Genomic DNA, 24,061 nt, shown 5'->3' with positions numbered 1-24,061 from the left:
GATAAACAGAACCAGATGTCAGCGTCAAATGTCAATGTCAAATGTTTGACGCCAGATGTTAGCATCAAATGTCTCTAGTGCTGACATTAAAAAAAGAAAAAACCCATATATCAAGCAGTTAAAATATGTAAAGGAGATGAAGGATGTAACTAAATTTAGGCAGAGGGTGAACACATGCCCCTCTTGGTCTTCTTGGGGGTCAGTTAACAGAGGAGGATGAGCCCCCAGCCCCCAGCTGCTGCTCAACCCCTCTGGAACCTAGGAAACTGAAGACATTATATGTGAAAAAGTGCAAGCTGGCCTGATTGTATTTATCTGCCTAGGAATCCTAAGTTAAATCACTTTGCCCCTCAATAGTTGTCTCATTCTTTCCTTTCAGTGAGCCAACAGCATCTTGACAAAGAACCAAAGTGATCTCTTGGTTATCTCTTGAACTCCACCCAAACCAACAGACACAAAGGCAAAGGCCCGGTGCAGCCCTTCCCACCAGGCTTGATGGAGAAATAAAGAGCCCATTTCCAGATGAAACACTACAATGGCATCCTGCCCTGTGGATGAGGTACTTACCTTTTCAAGAATGGCCAAATGGGAATATGTTTCAATGTTGTGTTTTGTTTTCTTTCTTCCTTCTTCCTGCCTTCTGTTTTGGAGGGCAGGGGAAAACTGATGATGGGAACTGGATGAAGCATGGCCCTGAATCAGAATCTCTTGCATACCCCTGTAGCACCTTCCATTTGAGTGCAATCAAGATAGAACCCCTCCTCCAGGCTCTATGAATTGTCAACACAGAAATCCATTCAGAAGGCGGTGAGACCCAAAAATGAAGCCAGGAGAGAGGGCTCTGCCATGCTGTAAAGATGCCGCAAACTTTTCCACAGCACTTAAAATGCACTTCAAGTGGTCCCAGAGCAAGAGGGTTGCTTTTTGAAATGAGAAGAAAAATAACTATAAGTTATCCATGGTGACAGTTTGAAAAATGAATGAAATTTTCTAGTGCCTACTGTCATTGTGAAAAAAATTACTGGATTATGACACTACACAATGCTAAAGAGACATGTATAATTTCTTGTGTGTCTCATAGTCTACAGCAAGTTGTTGGAAACATTTTTAAATGTGAAGAACCAGATGAAAAATCTCTATAATTAAATTAACATCTGACCCAGAAAGTGTTGCCTTAATCATAGGAAATATTCAAGAAGATGGATTGACACTCTATATGTGTGCCAACTTTTCTTGACTTGAAATGTTTTCTTTTCTTAAATTTAATTTTATTTTTAATTGGAAGATAATTATAATATTGTGATGGTTTCAAACATATTTCTTAAGTATGTCCTTATTATCTGACAATAAGAACTATGTATCCTTATTCAATTTTTTTCTGCCATGTTGTACACAAAGAAAGCATGATACCAAGGAAAGGAAGGAATCAGGTTTCTTTTAAAGAAATACAAAAACAGTTGCTCTATTATATGATTTGGGCAACAACAGCCTTATAACAAACTCCTTTAAAACAACACTTACCACTCCTGTACAGAGGAGGGCACGACAACCCACTCCAGTGTTCTTGTCTGGAGAATCTCACGGACAGAGGAGCCTGTCAGGCTACAGTCCATGGTGTCTCAAGGAGGCGGACACTACTCAGAGCCTAAGCACACACACCCCTGTACAGATGAAGGGCTGGGCATTCTATCCTGACTTCTGGCTGGCCCCAGCAGCGATTCCATCCAGGTCCAGCTTGTTGACATAACATGAGCTTCATTAGAACCAAGTTAAATGTTCAAATGCACCTCATATTCTTTTCCAGTGATGTTACAAGAGAAAGATGTGGATTTGCAGCCTTAGGCAAAGGATATTTAGTCTCCGTGAAACCAGAGTTCTGTCTATTCAGTGTCATTTTAAAAAGAACTGCCCACTCGATGCAGAAATGACAGTTCCTTGTCTCAGGCATCACTTTAAAAAGTTCCAAAGAAATATCTGTAGCCCAACCTGGGAAAGGATTTTACTTCCCAACCCACTGAGACTTTATCACAGTTAATGCTGGCAGTGGACTTAGATGAATCAGGAAAACCATCAGATCATCTTCATACACTCATCTGTGAATTTTGGAAGCCAGACAACATTGGTAGAAGTTTTCTCTCATTTTCTCTCACTTTTCTTTCCCCTGGGGGCTGGGGAAAGAGTGAAAGACCAGTAGGGAATACACCGGAACTCTTTTTACTTTGAGGAAAGTTGAGCCTCCATTTTCAAGTAATTTGAAAAGTGAGAATTCTGATACTGAAGAATTTCAGCGCTGGCTTTCCTAGAAACTCAAGACTGATTTTCAAATAGCAAATACCAAGGTTCAATTTCTTTACAGTTGCGAGTTTCATTGTGAAAAGAAAGAAAGGGAGCAGGGCAGTAGATGATTATATATTTTGCTCGATATCACACAAAGTAATTTAACATTAATGAAGGACTAGTGGATTTTACAATTTTTACTGTTCCTGTTGTAGCTAAAAAGTCATGTCGTGCCCCAAAACCAGGCCTGAGTTGATAGGCTTTTTTAATACAAATTTTACGTTAGATGAGAGGATTTTGCAGAAGTCTAAGTCATGGTTTGGGGTGAAACTGAACAATATGTTTGAATCCAGTGTCCATCTGAAGCTCATTTCTGTTCACATCTTTCTCCTATTTTGCCAGCATCCTGCAGTTTCCCAGCTCTGGGGTTCGAATACAGATGGCTACATTCTCATACTGGGCACCCAGAGAAGGTCACATGCTTTACATCAATGGCAATTAGTTCCCCTTTTTAAAATGGAAAATGTCATTAAGTTCTTGAATAATTCAAGAGTAGAGGTCACAATACAGTGTCCCTTTTGGGGGTCTTTATGGTGCAAATGGCAAAACAAGGCGATCCTATCAGTAAGAGTAGATCTAAGGTTTACAATGTAGCTCTATTTAGTGTGACAGGAAAATTAAATTACACGAGGCACTCATTCATCGTCACCCGTTAACAGGCTTGGGAAAATTGTGGATCCCCGGGGACAAATCACTGACAACGTGCGAGGCAAATAAAAATATGTCATTTTAATTGGCCGCCGTTTCCTCCGCTTGGTTTTGAAAATGACAAACACAAACTGGTCCCCCACAACTCTCCTTGGATATACGGTCCCGAGTGGCCAGGGCACGACCACACCTTAAGGACGGGTTAAAAATTCTGGGGGACACGGGTCTGTTTTCATAGCCGTAGTTGAGCTGGTCTGGATCCAGGGGTCCCTGGAAAGGAAATACAGGGGAAGGTTTCACAAATAAACCGGCGTCCGCGGCTCCCCAGCCCGCGCCTGGGGATCTGTACGGCAGCCACTGCGTTTCTGGAACCGGGGCTACCCCTCAGTCTGCAGGGTGTCAGGAAGAGGCCAGGAGTGGGGACCGAACGACGCCGGGGCCACCAACCTCCCTCTCTCCCCAAGGGAGAGATAACACGCACGGGCCTCTGGGGGCCTGGCACCGGGCTCCCGGGCTGGAGTCCAATGGATGGGGTCGAACCAGAGGCAGCGCGTCCTCTGAGGTCACCGACCGAGGGGAAAGCTGTTCCCGAGCCGCGCCAGCACATGCCCTCCACAAAACGTTCCCTGCGACCCCCACGATCCCAGTTCGGGCCGGTGGGCGTGGCCGCCGGGGACCAGCTCGCACCCTTAAGCACCCCCGGGGCTCGCAGAGCTCTGGGCCGCTCCACCCGCGCGTCCCGCCGCGCGCCCTGCGGTCTCCCGCCCATCGCTGCGCCCTGCGCACCTGCGGGGCCCCTGCCCTGCTTCCCGCTTCTCCCGTAGCAGAGCGTGGTGAGGGCGGACCCCTCCCCGGGGGCGCCGGGGCGCCTGGGCGCCTGAGGGTGAGGTTGACCCTTCCAGTGCGTGGGGTAAAGGACCTGGTAAAGGCAAGAAGGACCACCCGTCTGCCTGTTGCTTTTTTTTTTTTTTTTTCCAAGAAATAATATCTATCTGGCGCTTCCCTTTTTCGGGCTCCCAGACCAAGACGCTGCGAAGTCCTGTGCTGGCCAAGTGAGCGCCGAGCGGGACTAGGCGGACCCTCCTGCCCTGCACCTCGCAGTTCTGCGCTCATCTCCGCCGCGGGCTCTTGGCCGCGCGGGGAGGCCCGGCTCGGATGCGCGCCCCAGGATGCGAGGACCCTGGAAGGGGGCGGCTGCCTGGCCTTGGCAGAGGGTCCAGGCTGCTAACGGGGAGCAGGAGGCCGTTTCAGAGACTGCGGTTCCCAGAGGAATGAGGACCGCGGGGCCGCTGGGTTTCTGAAGCGGTCCGACGTTAGTAACGCTTAGGTAAAGCAAGACACTTCATTTTAAAGAAAAAGTTCTTGATTTCAGCGTGACTGCTGCTTCGGGGGAATAATGGGTGTCGGAGCCTCCGTATCTTTGTAGTTGAATTAAAAGTCGAAGTAAGGAATACATTTCCTTCCTGGGGTGGGGGGAGCAGAGGGGTCAATTTAGAGGTTTTTCATTTTCTAAACGCTTCAATTTAAGCAAACACTTGGGGGCTCCGGGCGGCTGTAATTCCAAAGACAATTTTCCCTGGTTTTAATTTGATTTGCATTTTTTCAACTTCGATAATATTCAATTTCATGGCTGAATACACAGGTAAACACTGTTAGGTCGTGTTTTTTCGCCCCCCTGCACCAAACACAATGTTGCTTGTCTCAGAATGCCAGGGGAGGTGACACCCGGTCCCAATAATATCTGCGGGTTTTTCCTGAATTATTTTCCGAAATATCTCGGCTTCCTCTGGGCACCAGAAGCGTGACCTATAGCTGAAGAGCTCTGCAGGTGTAGGGAGAGCAACACAAACATGGCCCAAAGGAAGGAGGCAAAGCAAACAGGTTCTTATTCTACATAGAATCTACTCTAATTTTACCTAGAAACATTTAAAAATATTTTATTAGTAGTTTTAACTAATCAAAAAATGATCAATATATTTACTTCCCCCAGAAATACTTTCAGTGTAAATTTTGTCGCTAGAAAGACGAACACTGAGAAATACAAAGAGATAGTCTTTGCAAGAAGTTTAATTAACAGCTTTGAGCTATTTTATCAAACATAAAATTTAGAGAAAAATATGTCATGAAATTGGTTAATTAGCTTTAGTTATATCAAAGCTGATATTTAACAAAATGCCACTGTTAGTAACCTTGGGGCCAGATGCTCGGAGCTGTGTGCAAACAGCTACACCAAAGGCTAACACAGGTGGACAGTAATCCTCGGACACATCGTCCACTGTGCATCTTGTAAAAGATAGTTGAGCATCATCAAATATACAGCTAGATTGGCACATAGTAAATCTATCACAAGTCCAGTGCATTTTATATTCCTTCATGAAACTGTGGCACAAGAGGTAAGTGGCAAAGAAACGACATACTTAATTGGTCGGTCCAGGGGTATTTATATAACAAAATAGCACTCTCAGGAACAATTCCTCATTTAAGGAATATATATTATATATGTGTGTGTGTGTGTGTGTGTGTATAATTTGGTTAATGGTCATTACTCTGAATCACTATTTCTATTTTAAATCCTAAAATTTTACAGATTTGAATGTCTGTCTTATTTTGTAAGATTTTTTTTTTTAACTGAAGAGCTCATGGACTATATTAGTGACTTTAAACAATTATAAGATGTTAGAGTTTGGGCATCTTGGAAAGAATAGATTCACTGATTACAGTGGTGAGATGTTCAGAAATTTCTTTGCTTGAGGCTGGCTGATTTTGGCAAACAGTATCGTGCCGATCTCCTTGGCAAAATACTCCTTTTATCGTACGAAAGGGGTTTAAGCAAACGAGAAAGGAATGTCTTTTGAGATAGTATTGACTTTGTAAAAGAAAGTTCCTTAATTTTTTAAAAACATCATCATCATAGAAGGCTTACTGCACCTAAATCCTTCAGGAAAACTGACCTTTATCATTTGACTTTTAATTTTTTTCAACAATTATTGAATTTTAAATGATCATTGTTTAGGATTCATCCTAATCCTCCGTATTGTGGGTGACTGGCAATTATGTCTTTCTGTTTATCTTACACAAATAGATGGTGGAGTTCGATGTCCACAGATGACAGCCATGCAAACCTCCTCCTAGAAAAGAGTTCATGACGGGGACTCAGCTAAAACACACGGTCCGCTCAGAGGATGGCAAACTACGGGCAATAGGAACCTCTTTTTCTTTCTCTAGTCCTAATGCAGGAGGAAACGGGGATCTTGCTAAGAACCTAAAAGAATTGATCATCAGAGTAAGTTTGCCAATTTCATTTGCTTTTACCCCCAAAGAGTAAGGCAGGCAGGCGATCTAGAAGCAGCTGTCAGGCGTAGTGGACAGCAATTGCCCCCTCACCCCCAAATGTTCAGCTGTGTCTGAGCAGCCAGAGATGGAGGAGGCTCGGCTGTCCTGGGGTGGGAGGGGGAAAGGAGGAAGGCCTAGGGAGGTTCTGAGAAGTAGATCTTGGGGGGGGGAGGTGGGGGGGGACAGGTCGGGGGAGGCTGGGAGGAGAGGGAGCCCAAGTCTCAGTAGGGAGCTTTCGCTACAGACGTAGGAACATGGGAAGCTGTGTCCTTTGGGGGAGCCGTTAGTTCTCAGAGGAAGGAGTAGCACCCCCTGAAAGACCCAACTGCTTTAGGGAGGATAGCTGAGGGTGCTCCAGTGGTAAAGAAATTGCCTGCCAATGCAGGAGACACAGGAGACTCAGGAGATGCAGGTTCAATCCCTGAGTCAGGAAGACCCCTAGAGAAGGGAGTGGCAACCCACTCCAGTATTCTTGCCTGGAGAATCCCATGGACAGAGGGGCCTGGCGAGCTACAGTCCATGGGGGTCACAAAGAGTCGGACACGACTAAGCAACTGAGCATGCACAGATAAAGACTGTGGTCTCTCTGTCCCTTCATGATTAATAAGAGCAGGAGCCTAACGCGGGGCGGGGTGGGGGTGGTGGACTGTGTGTGTGTGTGTGTGTGTGTGTGTGTGTGTGTGTATGTGTGAGAAAGAGAGAGAGAGAGAGATTCTGTTAAATGCAAGGGAGAAATCCTGCAGTTACTTTTAGTTGTTTACTGAGCAAGGGCAAAATCTAAAGAGCGATTTCCAGGATCAATGAAGGGATCGTCTCAGGTTCCAGAGCTGAGCCCCCTAAATGAGTCTGGCATCCTGATAACTGCAGGTTAGCACCTGAGATCAACTCCTTCCCGTGGCTCGATGCTGGCAAGAGATACGGAGGCATCTTGTTCTGAGCTCTGGGAAGGGCAAGGCGAGAAGGGGATTTAATTGTCTGCCTGGGTGAATCGAAATGTCCTTCTAAAGCAAAGAAATCAAGAGAGATTGGCCTTTAATTGGCAAACTCGGCTGGTTGGAGGGGAGTGGTGATTAAAGTGGAGGAGGATAAAATGCAGATCAGACCCCCGCCCCTAGCTCGCCCCCACAGATTCCAAGTTTCCATTCTCCTCCTCCTGTCTAGAAGGCTAGGTGCCTGGGCTGGCCTGCGCCTGGTCTGACCGTGGTGACTCTGCCCTTCTCCCCATCTCAGTCTAATGCCTCCATTATCAGTTTGCAGTGGGGAGACTGGTTTAATCCAGAACTCTAATTATTTCCAAGGGCTGGTCATCCCCACATCCAAGACATCATTGGGTGCAGAGCGGGTCTTAGGACTCAGTTGTCCAGAACCTCCCCTGAAATCCCCAATGGGGAGGGGCCCCATCTGCAGGAAGTCCCACCCCACTTAAAACAGTCTGGGAACTTATCTTCCAGTAAGTAGAAAAGAAAAGGAGACCTCCAGGCCAGGAGGGCCTGGGGCAAGCAGGCAGCAGCCATCCTTGGCTTGCACACCCGTTTGCTTGTGTGCAGCTCCACTGGGGTGGCACTCTGCCCCCAGACTGCAGGCTTACTGAGGTGGGGTCCCGGTCTCCTTCTGGGATCGAAGCAGGCCAGTACCCCTTCCACCCACCCCACCTCCACCCTCTCCTCCAGCATCCCATTCTGAGCCAAACCTAGTGGCAGGTGTTTACCAGATCTGCATTTGTATGCCGTTGGGGGAGGCGGCTGTGGGGGCAGGGCACAGCTGCCTGCACAGCTGCATTGGAGTAAGGGTGTGCAAGGGCCCAGCTGTGGTCAGAGTGTACATTCCAGCTGTGCTGTCACCTGGGCTGTTGGGCCACCAGGTGCAGGTCAGAGGGAGGTCAGAGGCCCCTGATCAAGATCCCTGGTAAGGAGTAGAACTGACAGGTGACGCCTTGTCTGTGGATGGTTTAAGTCTATATGCAAGCCATTGTTTCTGCCCCTGACATTTTCCTCTTCTCTGGCATTTTTCTCTCCTACTCCCACTGGAAGAGTCATCTAGCTGCCGATTCTCTGCCCTTCCTCTCCCTTCCAGCCTTAGCCTGTGGCCCCCAAAGCTTGAATGGGGAGGAGTCATGGTCCAGGCCTGACTGATCCTCTGGTCAGCTTTGGGTCCATGGCGCATGGGAATTCTAACTCCAAGAAAGAAAAGGAAACCCTTTCTAGGACAGCGCTGGGAGGGTCTCTGCCATCCTTCCAAGAAGTGCCCAAGCCTGTTCTCCTTGAGATCTTCTTGTGTCTTTCCAGCCTTCTTCTAACACTGGGGGCTCCTTCCCCAACCCCCTCCTTGCTTACCATCAGTAACTCACTTTGAAAACCTGGGGGTCCTAGTGAAAGCAGACCTCCTATTGCATTAGAATCAGAGAGTTTTGCGCCCAGATCACATGAAACCATGAAAAGTTGAAAGAACACAGAGGTAAAAGGCTTGGATTCAATGCTGAACTGTGAAATTGGAGCTCTTTCTCTAATTTCTCTCTGCCTGGGCCCATCACCCATAAATTCTGACAGCTGCTGGTCTTAAATGAGGTCATGTTCATTGAAGACACCTAGCTTGGTGCATGGTACAGAAGGGGACCCCACTCAGAGATGGTGGATGGAGTATAGTCATGATCAAGAAAGAGGGAGAGGGGCTGGGGCAGGAATGAGAGAAACACTAAGATGGTAGAAGATTTTGCCCCAAAATGCACTCATCTTTTTTGGGTAGACGGTAAATTTTCTCTGCTAGCAAGTTGTTGAAGTTGCAACTTCTTTCTGTGTGTAAACAGCTCAGTTTCACGTAGCTCAGAATTGCAGACTGAATAGAAGATACATAGTGAAATTGGTGTCCTTTATTTTAAATTTCTTAGGCTGGGCTTTAGAAGGTAAGGTGAGCAGAAAGCTCAAGTGGAGGGTCATCTCCTTTCTAGCAAAGTGCACAGGTTGGCATTTTGATCTCTCTGCTAAAGAAGCCTCTGGCTTCTACACACAACTGCCTGTGACCCAGGTCCTGTCCTGGCCAACAATCTACCCTGGTCCTCCCCAGAAAATGTCATTCCTTCGTCATCTGCCCTCCCCAGCCCCTAGCTCCCACTTCACACCTTAGCTCCTCCCAAGTTCTCTCCGTCAAACACTTCCCAAGGTTGTTTTCTATTTTCCAGGAAGGCACTCTGAACACTCAAGTCTTCAGATTAAGAGTTGCATGCTTTTCTTTATGTGAGCCAACATTTCAAGAAAATCCATTATATAACTACATCTGCTTTGTGAAAACAAATGGGATGATGAATTGAGGCCATATTTCTAATGAAATAAGTTGAAAATCCCATGGACGGAAGAGCCTGGTAGGCTGCAGTCCATGGGGTCGCTAAGAGTCAGACACGACTGAGCGACTTCACTTTCACTTTCCACTTTCATGCATTGGAGAAGGAAATGGCAACCCATTCCAGTGTTCTTGCCTGGAGAATCCCATGGACAGAGAAGCCTGGTAGGCTGCAGTCCATGGGGTCGCACAGAGTCAGACACGACTGAATCGACTTAGCAGCAAGTTGAAATTCACCCACATGCCCCTTATTTTGATTTGCTGGGGTCATGAGCAACCTCGGTCCAAAAATGTTCCTACTTGTTCTTGAAACCTGTGTTTTACCTTTTTTCCCCAAGAAGTGAAACCATGGAAATGCTGTTTTGCCTAGGAAGAAAATCTAGTCCTCAACCATATAAGTGAGCAGAAGTGGAACCACTTAAGCAAGTAGAACTAAAAACCAGCAAACAGTTCTGATTCCAAAGTTTTCATCTACATCATACCCAGTATTTCCCCCTCACGCACCTATCTTTATGATGCACAAGTTTTCCCTCTCAGTTCGTTTGACATATTTAAGTTCAGTCAATATGGCCTTGCTGGCACGGCGTCCTGGCATAGCAGGGACTATCAGAGCCTCCAAGTAGCTTAAAGAGTGTTTCAACACAGGCACTTGCCCTAATGAGATGTGAGAACCTCTAGTTTTATATAAATGAATGCAGCTTAATTTGTGTCACTTTTTTTCCAGCACCAAGACTATCAGTTGTGTTATCTGGCAGTGACATTGCCCACCTTTTTTTGAGAAAGAGGTGTGTGTAAAGAGTGAGTCGATGCCTTCTCATGGGAACCTGGCGGGGATGGGGGGACATGTGTAACAGGGACATCTGACCAGTGTTTTGTTAGCAGTGAGCACGGAGCTCTGAGGATCAGCCACTAAGGTAAAAAACTGAGGACACTGCTGTGCAGATGTGCTTGTGACACCATCCTGTGTCCTCAGCACCTTCTGCAGAGGATGAACAAAGACTCTGGAACAAACCCCAAGGGTGCAGGGGCTGGGGGAAGGGAGAATAGGAATCACTTCCAGTCTGGCAATAGGGACCAGGGAGGAATGACAGCTTGTAAAATAAGCCTCCATCAGTCTCCCAGGAGACAGCCGGCCTCAACTTGGGTGTTCCCCGCTTGTTAGCCTCACTCATAATTGGTCTCCCCTCCCATCCCACGTTGTTGGTTTTCTGTGTGTGGCTTTTGGTGTGAGCGTGTTAGGTCATCAACAAATACAATGGCGGGAGGGGGCGAGGGGGGGACACACACGATTGTTTTAAAGAAGAAAGGAGAGAAAGGATGAGAGAGAGAGCAGGAAGGCTGTGAACAGAATGCGGAAGATGCCCTAGGATTTAGGCTTCCAAGGCAGCCCCTGGAGTGCCAGGGGCAGCACGCTCCCTGGGAGTTTTGTGTAAGGGAGGAGCAGCCCGCCAGGAGCTGGGGACCCCACTGAACTGGGGACCCCACTGAGCACCACTGGGGGCACCATTGACTCCCAGCAGTTTTTGTTTGCTTGTCTCCGGAGGTGCCTGTAACACACTGCCCATATCCAGTGCATCTCATTGAAAAGGAATTTCTCAAAAAAAAAAAAAAAAAAAAAGAATCCCAATTCTTGTGCCTGCCCAGAGAAAAGATATGGTCTCAGGAGCAGCCAAGGACCCACGGAGATGGGTGGGTTGGGTGGCCGGACACACAGGCCCGTGCCAACTGGCCTTTTCCCCCATCCATGTTAAAATAGTTTCTCCCACCCTCCTCAGGATCTTTCCCTCCAGCCCACATTCTCTTTTCTCCTCTTCTCAGAGGAAACCAAGTCCTGGGAGTAGTGGCCGTAAGAAAGCTGTGGGCTGACCTCTGTAAAGTGGAAAGCCAGCTGGCTTTCCAGTCAAGGGGTGGTGGGCCCCAGGGGGTAGGGGTTGCTGTGGACTCACTGTATTGTTTTCACTCCAAAAGGGCCTGAGATCCTCAGATATCTGTTTACTACAAAAAGAACATTTGATGGGGAAAGGAAGCAACTGATAAGTAATTAAACGGAGTAGCAAACTTTGGGAGAGTTTTTTCTTGTTTTTGTTTGTGTAATTTCGCTCCACCAACCATTGGGCGGCCTGGGTTGCCATGGTGCTATAGCCTAGGCTGGTGTCCACTGGGTCTCTGGCCGGACAGAGGCTTCTAGAGTCTGAAATCTTGCTCTTCTGTGGGGTTGGTGGCTCTCAGAGGGGTTGGTATGAGGGAGTCTCTTCTATTGGGTGGGATTCAGTGCCTGTAAGTCTGCAGACACTGGCCACAGTTAGGTTAGGTCCATGGCGGGGGTGGTTTGCTTGCTCAGATTTTTCCTCCTCCCTCCTAGCACAAAGGGGACATTCCCACCCCCAGAGGCCCTGCCACGTTCTCTGGAGAGTTCTGGACAACACAGTTCAGAAGATCCCGGCTCCAAGTGGAGAGGATCTGCAGAGCCCCGATCTCAGAAGGGTGTGCTGTCCCAGAGAAAACCAGTTACCCCGAGGTACCTCCAGGTACCTTGTTGAGCAAACACACCCTCTCCTTACTCACCCCTCCCCCCCTCCCCCACCACTGAGCTTTTCCTCTAGCCTCTCCCTGCCCCACGCCTCCCCACATTAAAAGGCCTCCAAAGCACTGACGACGGGCTTCTCTGTATAAAGCCGGGAGAAGGCAGGCGATAAACATCAGGCGTTTAAATTGGCCATTTGGAAGATTACATCTCTTCAGCGAGGGTCTTTCTTTCAAAACACTGAATTAAGGGCCGCGGCTACTCCGCACCGGCTCTCAGAGCCCAGGCACCTTTTTTCTTCGGCCGTGGAGTGGGCCGGGCGCGGTGACCCGGCGCCATCAGAGGCCCGGGGAAAGACGTGGGGCGACAGCGTCTAATGACAAGTAATTGACGGATTCGAGGCCGCGCATTACCAGCGGAACGGGGAGGCATTAATTATTTAAAAACGATTAGCCGCGCGTGTGTCCCGCAGGCGAGCCGTCTCGTTCAGGGAAGATAACCAGCCACGCGAACCGAAGCTGGGCTGGGATCACGGCAGGGCAGGCGCGCACCGCAGCCGGCCTTGGGCGCGGTGGACAAAGGCGCACGCCGCCCCGCGGGAACCGGGGAAGGAGGTGGAGGGCGCCCAGGCTCCCTACACAGGGAGGTGTCCACAGAACTGACCCTGCCAATTTTCAAGACCGATTTCTGGCCTTTTGGGTTTGAGATATGTGTGACTGCGGTGGGAAGGGAAGAAACTTTCCAGCTATGGTGGCGGGTAATTTCGGTGGTCCGAGACCTAGCGAGATCTACGTCCTGGCGAAATACCAAACTGATCGAGCCGGCGCGAGCCTCCAACAAGCCAGACACCCAGCCCTAGAAAGCAAACCCCCAGGCAGAATGCAGATTTGGAGTGGGGAGGAGCACCTGGTAGACCCCAGGGGAAAGACACCTTTTCTACCCTGTTCTCCAAAGTCGAGGGTCTAGCTGTGTCAACTGGCAGCCTCGGAGCCGCTAGTTTTCCGAGCGGGCGCTTTCCCGTAGGCGGGACAGATGCCGGGCGCGGTGACCCGGCGCCATCAGAGGCCCGGGGAAGGGACATGGGGCGACACCGTCTGTCTGATCCCTCCAAACCCGGTGTCCAGGGCCAGCGCGGAGGGGAGGGCAGTGGTCGAGGAACCGCCCCGCGGCCGGGTTCAGCATTTCCCTCCTGGAACCGGCTAGTGGCCCCGAGGCTCCCGGACCTTTCTGCGGCTCTGCGCGCTCACGGCGAGAACCCGGGCTTCCCGAGCCGCTGGGAAAGGCGCTGCCCCTCCTCGGCTCCCGGACGGCGGGGCCCCCATCGCCGCTGGGCCTCCGCGTCCCTGGAACCCACGCTCGGGCCTCGCTCTGCAGCCTCCCAGGACCAGCGCGCCATCTCCCGCCGCCCCCACCCCAGCTTCTGAGGCCCAGGCCGGCTCCCACCCCCGCCTCCCCGACTGTCCCAGGGCGACAGGAGGCCCTCGGATCGAATCCCCAGCCCAGAGAGGCTGCGGGAGCCTGCGGTGGCTTCCCGGCGCTTCGGGCCCCCTCCAAACTTTCCAGTTGTGCGCAGGACCCAGGTTCACTCTGGGTCCCCCAACACCTAGCATCCTCAGAATTCCCCGCGAAAAGGCCACCTCCCCAACCCCGGATTCTCTCCGGCTTGGCTTCTCCCTCCTTCCCCGCCCCTCAGGCCTCGGAGCCCCGGGTAGCGCTAGGGTCTGGCTGGGGGCGGGGAGGCGCGCGGACGGCAGTGGGGGGCGCACTCCCTACCTGCGGTGTGGCGGGCGGGCGGGTGGACGGACGGGCGGCGGCAGCAGAGCGTCCAGAGCGCGGAGGGAGGCGGCCGACTGCTCCGAGCCGAGGCATCCCCGCATTTATTTGAGCTCAAACCGAGCGACTGTTGACTTTAGCACACAAAGCAAAGATTTCACTGCCCGCTAGTTTAAAAATGAATATTTTACCAAGATATCGATCAGCGTTATAAAATTCAGTTAAGTACAATGGGATCCTGCAAAAAAAAAAAAAAAAAAAAAAGAATAATAAAGGAGGGGGGCAATATAATATCTGTGCAAATTTGCTGAAGTGTGACGTGGCCTGGAAAGTTTACCCTCCTGGAATTCGGATCTAGAATGTTTTTTTCGGTTGTTTACTGACTGTTTATTCACAGATCACGGTTGCTTAAACCCGCGCGCAGAAAAGGAAGAAAAAGAGAGGGAGAGGGAGGGAAAAAGAGACGCTGCACCCTACTACGCAGAGTTGGGGGACGCGGGCGGAGGGCAGTGTGAGCGCCAGTTAAGCTGGGGGCCTTGGCGGGAGTAGGGGCTGGGGCGAGAGGGTAGGGCCGAAAGACTGAGGATGCGCCGAAAAGCCTCCGGAGCGGCCTGCTCCCCGACATCCTTTTTAAGTATTCCTACAGAACTATATCTTATCGGCCGGGATCAGTGGAGGGGGGCGCGCTAAGTAGTTTAAAACGACCCTCGCACAATGGGCGTGCGATAGGAAACATAGCAGGTTAGGGCAGCGCTTTCAGCCCTCATTGTCCCGCACTCTGCCCCCGGCCCTGCCTCTCGGCTCCTTCGCCGCAGGAGCCTTTTATGTGATAATGAAACACATTTCAGGCTGGGCTCACGACGTGTGTGTCCCTGCCGGGGGGAGAGACGGCCCTGATTGCTGGCTGCGGCCTCCGGATCGCCTACCCCTCCACCATCCCCTCTCCTCCCCCTCCCCCTCCCCAATTTCTCTTCCTTGTGTTCTTCGGGACAATGTGGCATGTTAAAAAGGGATTTGGAGGCGGGAGGCGGAGGCGAGTACAACCCCCCCTCAAGCGCCTGGGAAGGCCAGGCTTTGAGGGGCAGAGAGATCCCGCGAGGTGGCAGAGGGCGATCTGACAGGCGGTGTCCAGGCTTCAGGCAACTGCCAGGGACACTTCAAGTTTGGGTGGTCAAGAAGCCCAAAGATCTAGTCTGGACAGGGGAGCTTGGGCTTAGAAACCCAAGGGCTAAAGTTTTGGCCTCTCACTCCAGAAATTTTCACCCTATGCAAGCTAGCTCTGCCCTGGATGATCCCAAGTCTCTGGGGGCCCCTAGAGCCCACTGGCTCCTGCCCTAGCCTGGCCAGCTGGCAGGCCAGCAGATGCCTCTGGCAAAACCAAAGCAGAGCCCACTCTGCCCACACAACCCCCATTCGGCCTCTGAGGTTTCCGCTCTTATTGGCCCTGATTTTACTCCTGCTAGGCTATTTTTGAAAGGAGGCAGTGTGATTTGTAAGAATTTATTCTGGGTCTTCCTTTATGCTTTGGGGTTTTCCTTTAAGGATCACAGCATACCCACTCATCTCCTTGGCCCTGTAATCCTGGCTTGCTAACCTGGCCTAACAGGTCACTTGGCAAGGTCCCAGGAGTTTGGAGGGTAGGGCGCAAACCTGCAGACCCCTGGAATCCAACCCTTGGCAGGGGGCACCTGGCCAGACATGCCGGACACCGTCTTACCTCTGCCTCATTCCCCAATATACCTATTTTAAAGATTTCCATCAGAACTCCAAGATCCCTTTTAAAATCACTTCCAGGAGAAAGTCCTTTGTTTCTCCAGACCAAATGCTCAAATGCATGATTCCAGAAGCCTCACTACCTCTGGGCTGCAGCGAGTTCTACCAAGGTTGTGCAGAACATCTAAGTGAAGGTAGAGGGTGGGATGGGGTGGTGGTGGATCGTAAACAGAAGCCTGTTGTTGTCAAATGCAGGTAGAGTCCCAATTCCAGGAAAAGGTGAAGAGAGAGGCAATGACAAAAAGGAAAAGGGCTGCACCAGGAATTTGCAAGTCCAATCTGGACTCACTGTGAAGGTAGGCCCAGGATTGGGAATACAGCAAACACACACACACACACACACACACACACACATGAAATCCAGGATTTTTTTTTTTCCTCCAAGAGAAACCAGGCCCAGTGTGCAAGAGATGTCAACAACATTTCACCTTCACATGGCCCAGCTGGAAAATATGGATATGGAGTGTGGTTTTTGCCAGGCTTTGGAGATGAACCTGCATCAACCCCATAACCCCCAGAATGGTTCACCTGGGATCTTTGAGTTTCATTTTGTGTAAAGTTAAACTCAAAATTCAAAAAGTCACCTTGAACAATGTTGAGTTCCATTAATGATGTTCTTGCTGGAGTATTTAGGGTGAAGTGTACTGAAGTCTGAAATTTACTCTGAAATGCATCTAGGAACATGAGTAGACTGATGGAGGTGTGGATAGATGGGTCAGACATCCAGTATAACAAGTATACTGAGCTGAGAACTATAGGATCTGAACAATGGGTGTGTGTCTGTTTACTGTAAAATTCATTCAACTCTAAGTTTGTCTGAAATGTTGACAATAAAATGTTGATAAAGCAGCAACCATCGCCCTCCAAATAAAATGAAACCTGCAACCAGTCAGGGTCTCCCTCCCTCAATTTTAAAATATATCCCGGATATGTTTATTTTTTTAAATCAGGCAAAGGAAAAAAAATCTTGAAGATTCAAAGCAAAAAACTGGCAATAACACTTTAATATAGATTTGTGGAACTCTGGTCCTTGCAGTCAGAACACACATTTATAAGCCATAAATAAAGCACGCAGAAACCATAAATTAGTCAGACTTGAGACCTGGATTTCACCGTATCAAGAATGCGAATGCTTTTTTCTTTTCTTTTCTTGGGCATTTACAACAGTCCCTTACATTATTTTTTTTTTCTCTTTTTAAAACAATAGTACAACTCTTGTTTTCTGTTAAAACTACATAGTTTTACACTGAGTCACTCACAAAAGTTTGTGTTTTTTTCTTTTTCTTTTTTTTAATAAAGTAAGACTTCCCTGCAACGACAGCAATGAAGAGGAACCACAACAACAAAAAGTCAAGAATTGGCAGGTTCTTAGAGAAGCAGGCGTCTACACAGTAGTGGAAACTGAGGCTTTTCTTCTTTTTTAAAAACTGTTTAGCTTTTTCTTTTTCCCTCCTTATATAGGATGGTAGACATCAGTGTGGCCCACGTGAGGGAGGGAAGGACTGCAGAGGGTGAGGGGAGACCTCTGTGGGGGGGCAGGGCAGGGTGTGAAGGGTCCTTCTCCCTTGCACCTTTCCAGCAGCCCTTCCTCAGAGTCTCCACCCCACTTCCTGTCTCTCCCATCTGGGTCCCGGGCTAGCCGGGTCGCCGCTGTCTTCTTACGAGGAGTTCATAATGGGCCGGGAGTACACCCCCTGGTAGTAGGAGGTGTCTGCGGCCAGGGGCGAGGCATCCAGGCCCGCTTTGTTCGTGACCGGGCCCATGGCCAGGCTTCCCGGCATGGGGGACCCGTAGCCGGGGTAGTGCATCACCTGTTCGTAGGCCTTGAGGTCCATTTTGTGGGGCTGGTGGTGGTGATGGCTGTGATGGTGCTGCTGCTCTGACGACATGAGGTTGTTGATGGAGAAGGGGTGGTTGAAGGCGTAGTGGTGCTCCGGCTTCAGGTGGGCCTCGGGCGGCAGGCCCGGGTGATGCGGAGGGCCCAGCAGGTGGGCCGCGGCCTGCTGCTGCTGCTGCTGCCCGGGCGAGGGCGCCGGCTCCGGGGGGCTCAGCGCCGAGGCCGGCGTCCCCTTCAGCTCCCCAAGGCCCCCTCGCTTGTGCTCCTGGCACGGGGAGGCGCTTGAGTGGGGTGACTCGGTGCCCGCCGGAGTCTCGGGAGCCGGCCCGGCGGCCGCCTCTCCGAGCGGACCCTGCGAGGCCTGGGCCCCGGCGGAGGCGGCCGCCTTCTTGCCGCCGCCCGCGGCGCCCGCGGCCTCCTTCAAAGCCAGCTGCTTCTCGCACTTGAAGCGCTTTTGGCGGCGCAGGTAGCAGCCGTTCTCGAACATGTTGCCGGAGTCGGGGTGCAGGGTCCAGAAGGAGCCCTTGCCGGGCTTGTCGGGCGAGCGGGGCACCTTGAGGAAGCAGTCGTTGAAAGACAGCGAGTGGCGGATGGAGTTCTGCCAGCGCTGCTGGTTCTGCCGGTAGAAGGGGAAGAGGTCCATGATCCACTGGTAGATCTCGCTCAGCGTCAGCATCTTGTTGGGGCTCTGCTGGATGGCCATGGTGATGAGCGAGATGTATGAGTAGGGCGGCTTGGCGTGCGTGTAGCTGCGCCGGTACGTCTTGGGGTCGCGCGCGCGGCTCAGGCCCGCCTGCCCGTACATGGGGCTCATGGAGTTCATGTTCGCGTAGGGCGCCAGGCCGCCCATGGCCCCGGCCGCCTGCCCCCCTAGCGGGCTCAGGCTCGGGCTCAGGTGCGGCCCCATGCCCCCCACGCCGGCCGCCCCGGCCGAGCCGCTCATGCCGGCCATGGCGCCCGCCCCGGGGGACATGCCGGCCAGGGACGGGCTCATGCCCGCGCCCACGTACGACGACATGTTCATGGAGCCGGCGCTCATGTTGCCCGAGCCGCTGCCCATGGCGGCCGCCGACATGCTCATGTACGTGTTCATGCCGTTCATCCCCAGGCCGGCGTTCATGTTGCTCACCGAGGAGTAGCCCTGAGAACAGAGCCCGAAGGGAGGCGCACAGCATTAGCACCGCAGCTGGAGAGCTCCCGGCCGTCTGGCCGGACCCCCGCCCCACACCCCACATCCCACGCCCCACACCCGGCCATCGGGCCAGCCCAGGCCCCCGCCTCCAGGGAGGCCTCCAGGGAGTCCTGCCTTCGCGCGGCCCCGGCCGGGGCCCCGACCCAGCGTCCGTGTCACCCGGAGCGCGCCGCGATCGCCCTCGGAGAGGGGGCGCAGGGGCTGCGGCTCTGCGCTCGTGGTCACCCCTCAGCCCTCCTGCGCCCGGTTCAGATTCTACAGCAGTGGTCTCCAGGAGCGCGCTGAGCCAGGCACCCCCAAATGCATCTCCCCTCTGCAGAATCTCCCCGACTCTCAAGCCAGTACACCGAGCAGGCGCCGCTGCCTCGGAAGCCACCTCTAACCCTGGCCAGCGACCTGTGGGACACGGCGCCGGGCAGTCTCCCGCGGAGACGATCCCAGGGTCCTCTCCGTTCAGCCTTCCTCCCGGACCCCATCCTGGTCCCCGGGGGAACCTAGACGCGGTTCCCGCGCGGAGCCTTTGGCCACCCTGAGACATTGAGTGGCGGGAGGGGAAGGGGACCGCGAACTGAACTGCTCGCGGCTGGGCTCTGCAGCCACAAACTTTCTTCCTCTTTGTCGTCTCGTCCTCGACCCTTTTTTTCTCTACCCCAGCCCCCGACTCCTGCCCACCTTCTCCTCTCCAGCTCCCCACCCCCTCGCCGGCCGACCTCCCACCCCTCCCCAGCCGCGCGCTGCCAAACACAACTCTGTTAGGATAGTGCGTGGCTCGGCCACGGAGAGGATTTGGAGGCGCCGCAAGTCAATATTTGATCACAAAGTTAATATTATCTCAAGGCTAACAGTGTGTCGTATAAAAAAAAAGAGAGACCCATTTGAGTCGAAGGAGGGTGGGAAAGGCGGCTGCCCCGAGAGGCTGGGGTGGTGTTGGGGGTGGTGTTGGGGTGGGGTGGGGGGCCGGGAGCCGGCCAGTGAAGCGGTCCCGAGGTTGGGACCGAGGGCAGACGCCGCCACCCAGCTTTCCCCGGCAAAGCCGAATGCCTACCTCGGGCTCGGTGTAGTAGCTGCTCCAGTCGGACGGCTCGTGCCCTTCCATCTTCACCGCTCCCAGCATACTGGAAGCCGAGTGCATGGCAGTTTAAAATTTAACAGCCACAACAAACGATCGGCAATCACCCCCCCCCCACCCCCACCCTCCTTAAAAAAAAAAAAAAAAAAAGTCGGCCGAGGCACGGTCCCCTCCCTCCCTCTCGCTCTCCCTGTCTCTCGGCCCCGTCCCTCGGCCGGCCGGAGGCGGTGGTGGGAAGTGGGCGGGAGGTCTGGGTCGTGGGAGGAGGGGGCCGGGGGTAGGAGGAGGCCCGGAGCTGAGCCCCGCCGCCGGAGCGCCAGCCGCCGCCGCGCTCGCGGGCTGCCCGGTGGAGGCCGAGGCTGGCAGTGCCGAGCTGCCCGGAGGCGGCGGGAAGCGCGCGGCGCGGGGGCGGGTGGGGGGGCGGAGAGGAGGAGGAGGAGGAGGAGGAAGGGGTGGAGGAGGGAGGGGGAGGAGGTGTGGACCGCGCAGCGGACAAGTGCCGCAGTGACGTGGGCGGCTGGTGATATAGCGCGGCGCGCCGGCGCGGGCCTCCAATCCCCAGACCCGGGGCAGCCCATTTGAATAATCAGCTCACACCTGGGCGAGAGGGAGCCCCGGCCTGCGCCCCGCACCTGCCCGTCCCCCCCACCCACTCAGCCGCCCTGCACCCCCGCGCGCGGAGCCTCGACGGGAGAGCCAAGAGGGTGGACGCGGGCCTCTGGGGGGTCCAGCCCCCACTTTCGTCTGCGGGGCGTCCCCGCGGGAGGAGGGACCCCTGAGGAGGCCACCCGGTGGAGCGGCCCCGGCCTCTGACCCCTACCACCAACCCTCCCCCCGCCCGCCGAGTCTCACTGTGCCGGGCGCCTGGTACGTCGGTCCGAGGGCGCGTCCGGCCTCCGCTCAGGCTCCGCAGAGCCTTATCAAAGCCACATTTATTTATCCCGGTTTCTGCGCTCGCAGGGTTCATTCCCTGTCAAAACAGCCAGCTGGTGACAGAGCCAGTTTGCAAAGCGCTGTCCTATGTAGCAAAACTGTGTACACACCTTGAACTCCCCGGCCGCTGCTGCTGGGAGGCCACTCCCGTTACAGTTAAGACCCAGAGCGGCTACGGAAGGCCTGCGGTCCCGCCGCCCCGGCTTTTTGCCTCCTCCGAGCCCGGCTTCCAGGGCCCGACCGGGCGGCTGGCGGGGACAAGCCCCGTCCCACTGTCCCGGCGCCGGGTGCAGGGCGCAAGCGGCCCCGCCAGCAGCTGCGACGGTTGGGAGACTATTTGTCTCTGACAGAACAGAGTGTTTCAAGGTTACTTTTCAGCCACAACCGAAGTACCCACAGCGTTTCATAACTAAAACAAACAAGGCCTGAGGTGAGGGGTGAGGCAAGAGGAGAGAGGGGAATTAAGGAATCAATACTGGGGCAAAAAGAGTCCGCCCGAGGGGCTCTGTGGTCTCCGCTTTCCCGAGGAACTGTTTTATGAGAATTTGCAACCCTAGCACCATATTCGTCCTTTTATTTTCGATCCAACTTCCAATTCAAATGATCATCTGTTCTGGGTTAGATACGGAGACCTCAGTGAGCCAGATTTGGGGTGGGGGTGGTAGGGAATACTACTACAGGTGTTTGGAGGTGGACACACTTTCTTGATTCTAAAAACCCAGCTGGGCCGTGAGGATGCAGCCTTGAGCCCTCAACCCCACAGGGAGAGGAAACAGTGGATATCTGCCCCACCTGTCCAGAGTTGTGGGGAGTGGTGGCCAAAGACAGAAGCGAGGTGGCAGGCACGGAACTGAGCATCTAGAGCGGAAGGCCGGGTAAGGGTCAGGCCAGAGGACAGGGGCGGAGCAGTGGGCTGGGGCAACTCCCACCCCTTTCCTCTACTCCAGGGCGCTAGAGCCTGCAACGCTTTGAGCTAAAGGTGCAGGCACTGCTGATCTGACTAATTAATAAAGAGGGCGTTAATGTATCCGTTGAGCGAGGGCCGGGGAAGGGTTCCCCATAGCCAAAGGTCTTCGTCTGCCCAAAAGCGAGAACCCCCAAGAGGAACAGGGAGGTCCTGGGTGCAGCCTGGGAGTGCCCTGGGTGTAGGCACAAATAGTGTCGGTGTGTGCGGGGGAGCCGAAGGGACCAGACCCTGGGCATCTCTCACCCGTCCCCCATCGTGGGTGGAAACGACCTGACCACTCTCCAGAGGGCTGGGAGAGACGGTGCGCACTGGCCTGTTTTTCAAAGCGTTCTGTGCAGGCCCAGGGCAGAAACACACAGACACAAACGCGCACGCACGCGCCCTTCCTCCTCCCTGCGGGGCCCTTCTTACACTCAGTAGTGTGTGTGCTTAGTCACTCAGTCGTCTCCGACTCTTTGAGACCCCATGGACTGTAGCCCGCCAGGCTCCTCTGTCCATGGGATTTCCCAGGCAAGAATACTGAAGTGGGTTGCCATTTCCTTCTCCGGGGGATCTTCCCGAACTAGGGATCGAACCCACGTCTCCTGCATTGCAGGCTAATTCTTTACCGTTTGAGCCAGTAGATCAGACAGTAAAACCGGAGAAACGACAGACAACTTTCCGGGGTGCAGGAGATGGAAAGCTCGAGCGTCCTGGTTAACCTAGTATGTGCGTCTATGTGTGTCCACTCCTCTCTTTTCGCTCTTGGTTCTGGAAACCTCTCCGCCCGCGGAAGAGAGCAAGGCCCGGTTGAGGAGGGCGCGCCCCTGGGTGGCCCGGCCCCGGGTCCCCGGCTTCCGCAGTGATAGGGCTCCCCCTGTCGGTCACGCGGCCCCGGGATAGACCACAGCCCTACGGACTCCCGCGGCCCTAAGCCCGCGCGACCCGGACGCTCGCGCCGTCCGACGGCGTCTCCCAGTCTCCCGGAAAAGGCTTCCGGTGGGCAGGGGGGTGCTGGCGCTTCTTCCGGGTCCCCGAAGTTCTGCACAAATCCAGATCGGCTTCCGTCGCCTGTGGCGACGCCGCGGAGCTCGGGCGACGCGGCCGCGAGGACCCTCCCCAGGAAAGGCGAGCGCGGCCGGCTGATGCGGGTAGCGAGCGCTCACGCCGCGGGCCCGCCGCTGGTCTCCACGCCGAGGCCCGAGGGGGCGCTCCCACCCCTGCGACTCTGGCTTCTTCCCTTCCCGGCAGCTCGAGTTTCTAAAGGTTGATTCAGAGCGTCTGGCACGAGAGCCTCTGGCTGGAATGCTGTAAATTGCTCCGGGAGCTTCTCTCCAGGAAAAAAGTTCTCGGGTAACGGGCTGAAAACAGATGTTTCTCCAAATCTCCCTCCACCCCCTTATCTGAAGGAGGACTGAAATCTGCACAACTTTCCTTTGCCCTTGTCCCCTGTTACCCAGTCTTGTCCGGCGCTGCCGGGTTTGCGTAAAAGTCGCCTTATAATCGACGGCTATGCTAGGGGTTAGCGCGCACTGATTTTATTCCGGGTGCTGTCCCAGCGCATAGACTCAGACTCAAATCTGGGCCTCCTCCGGGCTCCCTGCAATTTCCAGTAACACTCCTTCATCCGCGTGGCTCTTCATCATGTGAAACTAGCCAGTGGGGAAGGAATATCAACAAATAGAACTCAACTTCCCAAAGCGATGACCCATAAAATGCCAAAGGGTGGTGGTGGTGGGGCGGGCGCTTCTGGCTGATCAAGATTCAAAAGGAAGCCTTTTGGAGAATACATACTGGGACAGGCTTTGCTTTAGGGAAGCTGTTCCCAAACTTTTGGCACCAAGGACCTGGTTTCATGAAGGACAATTTTTCCAGGGACCAGGGTCGGGGGAGATGGTTTCCAAATTACATTTACTGTGCATTTTATTTCTATTATTACATCAACTCCCACCTCAGATCACCAGGTATTAGATCTCAGAGGATGAGGACCCTTGCTTTATTTACCGCATTACCAGACAGGTCTGCCGGTGAGGTTAAAACAGAAGAGACAGAGAAAGGTGACTTAGCAAAATCTTGTGAAAATACACGTTTTACCTCCAAATAACCCTTGGTTTGGGGGAAATCAGACACCCACCCCTCCGTTATTCATTCACGGTGGCATTTTCAGGGTGAGTCCCAAGTCTTAATAAAGAAGAGGCATATAGTTGTGTCAAAGGTTGTAATTAACATTTCATTTTCCGTGGGTTGTTATTTCTGAAATTTCGTTTAGAAAAATCAGACTATCAAAATTAGTCTACTTGGCGTTGAACATTCAGATACTTTTTTTGCTGGCTTTCATAGTTCTTTGATGGCCAAAATCCCAG

General features: G+C 53.0%; 1 protein-coding gene across 16 annotated transcripts in view; it reads right to left on the bottom strand.

The window, feature by feature from the left end:
• Positions 1–21,100, bottom strand: part of FOXA2 (forkhead box A2) — a 67,584-nt gene extending 46,484 nt beyond the window's left edge. For 4 of the 16 annotated variants that reach the window (XR_015138754.1, XR_015138756.1, XR_015138758.1 and 1 more), the window contains exons 1-4: positions 19,796–20,476; positions 13,949–14,186; positions 1,522–3,255; positions 568–920 (exon numbers count right to left, since the gene is read on the bottom strand). Coding sequence is in view for 3 of the 16 variants with exons in the window: in XM_086331192.1 (XP_086187318.1) it covers positions 17,380–18,699; positions 19,796–19,882 (1,407 nt within the window). In the remaining 13 variants the exon portion in view is untranslated. Of the gene's footprint in view, positions 1–567; positions 921–1,521; positions 3,256–13,948; positions 14,187–16,695; positions 18,700–19,795; positions 20,634–20,671; positions 20,724–20,862 lie in introns of those variants that run through there. The other 12 variants (XR_015138760.1, XR_015138761.1, XR_015138763.1 and 9 more) reach the window with 10 other exon arrangements.
• Positions 21,101–24,061: the final 2,961 nt, after the last annotated feature.

This window comes from Bos grunniens, chromosome 13 (assembly GCF_055505025.1).
Source record: "Bos grunniens cultivar Pamir isolate PY7600 chromosome 13, Bosgru_T2T1.0, whole genome shotgun sequence".
Taxonomy (NCBI): Eukaryota; Metazoa; Chordata; class Mammalia; order Artiodactyla; family Bovidae; genus Bos; species Bos grunniens.
This window is presented reverse-complemented; position numbering and strand designations above follow the sequence as displayed.